This window comes from Dicentrarchus labrax, unplaced genomic scaffold, assembly GCF_905237075.1.
Source record: "Dicentrarchus labrax unplaced genomic scaffold, dlabrax2021, whole genome shotgun sequence".
In the NCBI taxonomy this organism is placed as follows: domain Eukaryota; kingdom Metazoa; phylum Chordata; class Actinopteri; family Moronidae; genus Dicentrarchus; species Dicentrarchus labrax.
The window spans coordinates 7,051,802-7,056,039 of NW_026136707.1; the positions used below are offsets into that span (position 1 = coordinate 7,051,802).

Sequence of the window (4,238 nt, forward strand, 5' to 3'; positions counted from 1 at the left end):
TTAAAATGAGGAGCGCTATAATCATCAGTGACCTATTATAAAGGTGCACGGGTGCGTGTTTGTAAGTGCATGTGTGTCTGTTGGAGGGGGGGGCAACCCTTCAAAAAGATCTCCGTACTCCCCCACGTGGTTATTTGCAAAACAACCGATCTAAACTCAGGGAAACCTAATCAAACCCCGCTGCTGCAGCCCCGTTCACCTTCGTCAGAGGGAATTGGAGAAATAAATAAAAAAAAATCACACAGATAGACGGGAGGCTCTCTGCGCGCAGGTATACGGAACGAGTGGAGAGCTGTTAAAAACTCAAAGAGACATTTAATAAATAGAACATATGTTTTTCTGTAACATATGTAAGATCGGAACTCTATCCGTCCTGTGCGAAAAATGCGCTGTGCCATGCTCTGAAACCCTGCGCCTATTGAATATGTCCCTAGTGGGCTTGAATCGGAGAGGAGCCAATACAAGCGGAAGGGAGGCGTGTCTTCGCTCTTCACCAAGACCTCCCAGAGCAGGTTGTTGCGTTTGGCTCTAAAGCCTGGAGACCTCCGAAGTGCTCGTCAGTTTTCGAAGTAGGAGCCATGGCGACAACAGCTCAGTATATTCCGAGGAATAACTCCTTACCGTCTAACCCGCTCATGCATCCGGATTCGGATAGGATGCACCAGGGGACGACCTACAGAGAGGTGCAAAAAATGATGCACCACGAGTACTTGCAAGGGCTTGCGGCTACCAACACGGGACACCCGATGAGCCTGACGCACCACCAGTGGCTGCCCACCTCCAACACCGACTGGTCCAGCGGCACCCACATCGGACAGCAGGAGCACAAAGCCAGCGTGCAGGCGACCCGGGAGGATCTGAGCAGCGGCTTCCACCACAGATCTCACCTGGTGCACCAGCAGACGCAGAGTGGCCACCATGGTTCGTGGGCGCCCACCACGACCCACCACTTATCCCCGCTGTCCCCTGCATCCAACGGCCACCAGTCACTGGTCTACTCGCAGCCTGGATACACAAACCTCAACGCAATGCTGAGTCCCCAGCCCGGCTCTCTGCACCATGGCATGCGGGACCCACTGCACGACGATTCGGGCAGCCATGACAACCAGATGGAGTCGCCCCAGCAGGCGTTCAGCCACCACCAGGACCACTCGGACGAGGACGCGCCCAGCTCCGATGACCTGGAGCAGTTCGCCAAGCAGTTCAAACAGCGGCGGATCAAACTGGGCTTTACGCAGGCGGACGTGGGCTTGGCCTTGGGCACCCTGTATGGAAACGTCTTTTCTCAAACCACAATCTGCAGGTTTGAGGCGCTGCAGCTCAGCTTCAAGAACATGTGCAAACTTAAGCCGCTCCTAAACAAGTGGCTGGAGGAGACAGACTCAAACACTGGCAGTCCCACCAATTTGGACAAGATTGCTGCGCAGGGCAGGAAACGAAAGAAGAGGACCTCCATTGAAGTGGGGGTGAAAGGGGCGCTGGAAAATCATTTCTTAAAATGCCCAAAGCCGTCTGCTCATGAAATCAGCACTTTAGCCGGCACTCTGCAGTTGGAAAAAGAGGTAGTCCGTGTTTGGTTTTGCAACAGAAGACAAAAAGAGAAAAGAATGACACCAGTGGGGGTCCCTCACCCGAATATGGAGGACGTATATTCCCAAGCAGAGACCCCTCCTCTACACCGCACACTACAGAGTCCTGTGCAGTGACTGTTTTCATGAACAATCCCAGCATTTCCGCGGGGGGATAGAAAAGGGAAAGGGACTATGGAGTTTACAGTATTTAAGTTTGGCTTTTGTTTTCCTGAGAGAAAAGAGACATGGAAAAGTTGAACAGATGAGTTTTGCCCTTAGTATTCGGAGATCGTCATGTCCAACAAATAGATGGCAAGAGAGAAAATGTTAAGAAAAAAAAAAAACAAGAAAAAAAAAAAAAAATGTTCGCTATTACTGATTCTGTGCGCATTTAAAGTGAAACAAAGATCTTTATTTACCAAAATTATATGGAGGAGACATGCATATAAAGTAAATTTGAAATCCCATGGCTGTTTCAAATGGGGAGTAATTAAATGTGGCAACTGAGGCCATCTCCTCCTGGTGTACCATGAACTGTTGGCGCTCACCAGAATGAGGTGGTTGCCTGAAAATGAACAACACTGGAGACGAATAGCCTACACTGAATGAACATTTTGCTTTTTTCAGGCTTAAAACTGATTAACCAGATTTCTGAATATTAGTGTATACTTTCTTTGTTATATTAAGTGTGATGTTTTGGTTTGGAAATACTTTAACTTCAGTGTCTCTCTTTCTGCAGACTGTTTATGATTTCTTTCATTATTTGCTATATAGGTACTGTAACTCATCAGAGCAGCCTCTAATTTTTTTATGTTTACTCAGTGGGAGTTGATGGTGGAAAAGTGATGGAAATTATGGCACCCGAAAACACTCATAATTAGGGTCAGATACATTTCAGAAAATGTCCAATGCAACAGGATGCCTAAGTCCTGTTTGCATGCCTTAAAAAAGATATTTAAAGCTTTGCAGCTGACCACGTCGAAATTTGCAAACAGCACCAGACGCTAAAGGGGCAATTCTAAAAACGCATTTTCTTTTATTGTGAGGGGGGGTTGATTGTTTTCAAATTATTGTTTTCTTTGCATGTAGCACTTATTCTTTCGTTGATATTATTATTGCAATTTTATATTTGTTAATAAAATTGTGAGTGGAGCTAATCTCCATAGGTTTAAACACAATAAATCCCATGTTTACAGGTTCCTGGTTATCACCACAGAGCGCTGTCAGCTCACACTGCTTACTGCCTGTTATCCTGTTGTATCCCAAACATTTCAAGAGAGATTGGTCAAATACGAAATGAAAAGTAATAATAACTCAGGTAACTTCAGTGCCCCATGTCGGAATATCACGCCTGTACATTATTTTTTGTTCCTCTGTGTTTTTAAGACGTTTTAATCTGGTTACAACCACACCGTTTTTCCTTTGTCCCATATATCCACTGTATTATATTAAAACGCTGGATTCGGAGAAAAGAAAATAATAATTCATTTAGGGTAAGCGATGAAGGTACTTAACTTTCGATATATTTATTTTTTTTTCTGACCTGAAAGGAAATCTGAAAAATCTCATGCGTTGTGTGTCATTTCTCAATGCTGGACCAGTCCAAAAGCCTACAGCAGTGCTATTCACTACAGATGAGGGAAAACATTTTTTTTTTTTTCAAGAAAAAAAAAATAATAATGATAAAAAAAGATTTTAGAGAAAATGTTGCCAGGATTATTTCCGATATGTAAATATGTCCAATATGTAAACTTGTATTTGTTCTGAGATATTGTTTTGTTTTTGTTTCTTTCCGGGCAGTTTTGTACACTTACTAATTCCAAGAAGATATTTTAATATGATTTCATTTATGAATCTGACCATTTATATATATATATTTATTTCTTAAACGTGTTTGGAGCTTTTTGTTTAGCTCTGTTAATGGTTATGTTGCAGTGGATTTCAGTATGTTTTTCTTTTTGTTTACTACATTGGTTGTATGTTGATTGCTAAATGTAGACTGCAAAGTCACATTTATATTTATGTTATAGTAATATTTTATTACTTACATAAAACATATATACAAGAAATGGTCTTTTGTCTTCATTAAGATCCAAACCACTCGTCCTTTGTTGCTGTCTATTGTAGTATCACCAGGCAAACAAGATAAACATGATCATAAAGTTTAATGCTGTTCAGTGTGCTGAGCATCGGGAAGTGGTCAGTACACCATGTGTTCAGTTTAATAGCAGTGATTCGTTATGTAACAGGGGGTCGTTTAAATCAGAAGCTGTGTACATGTGCTGTTAAAGGGAATAGACAACAGTATTTTACCTCAGGCATTCCCTGCTAAGTCCACACAGTCTCTGACGTTGTTCACATCTTTGTGTAATAATCGCAGTATTAAATTGTGCAATATTAATATGGAACTATTGTCTTTTCATTGAGTGGTGGTTATTTATTATTATTACCATGATTATTATTATTATCAGTGTTATTATTATCAGTATCACCAGATCACTTATTTATTCAAAGTAGCCCAAATAGGCCTTCTTCAATCATATTGAAATTTGAGCTGTTTTTCCCCTACATAAACCATAGACCATCACTTGTCATGTTTTAAGCATTTAAAAGGCGAATTGTGACGAATCTTTGATCTGAGAAAGAGGTGCCTGCAGGCAAAAAATC

General features: G+C 42.0%; 1 protein-coding gene across 1 annotated transcript; it reads left to right on the forward strand.

Moving 5' to 3' along the window:
- Nucleotides 1-400: 400 nt before the first annotated feature.
- Nucleotides 401-3,972, forward strand: pou3f1 (POU class 3 homeobox 1). The gene has a single exon (XM_051407385.1). It carries the CDS (start codon nt 579-581, stop codon nt 1,704-1,706), a length of 1,128 nt encoding a protein of 375 aa, XP_051263345.1. The 5' UTR covers nt 401-578; the 3' UTR covers nt 1,707-3,972.
- Nucleotides 3,973-4,238: the final 266 nt, after the last annotated feature.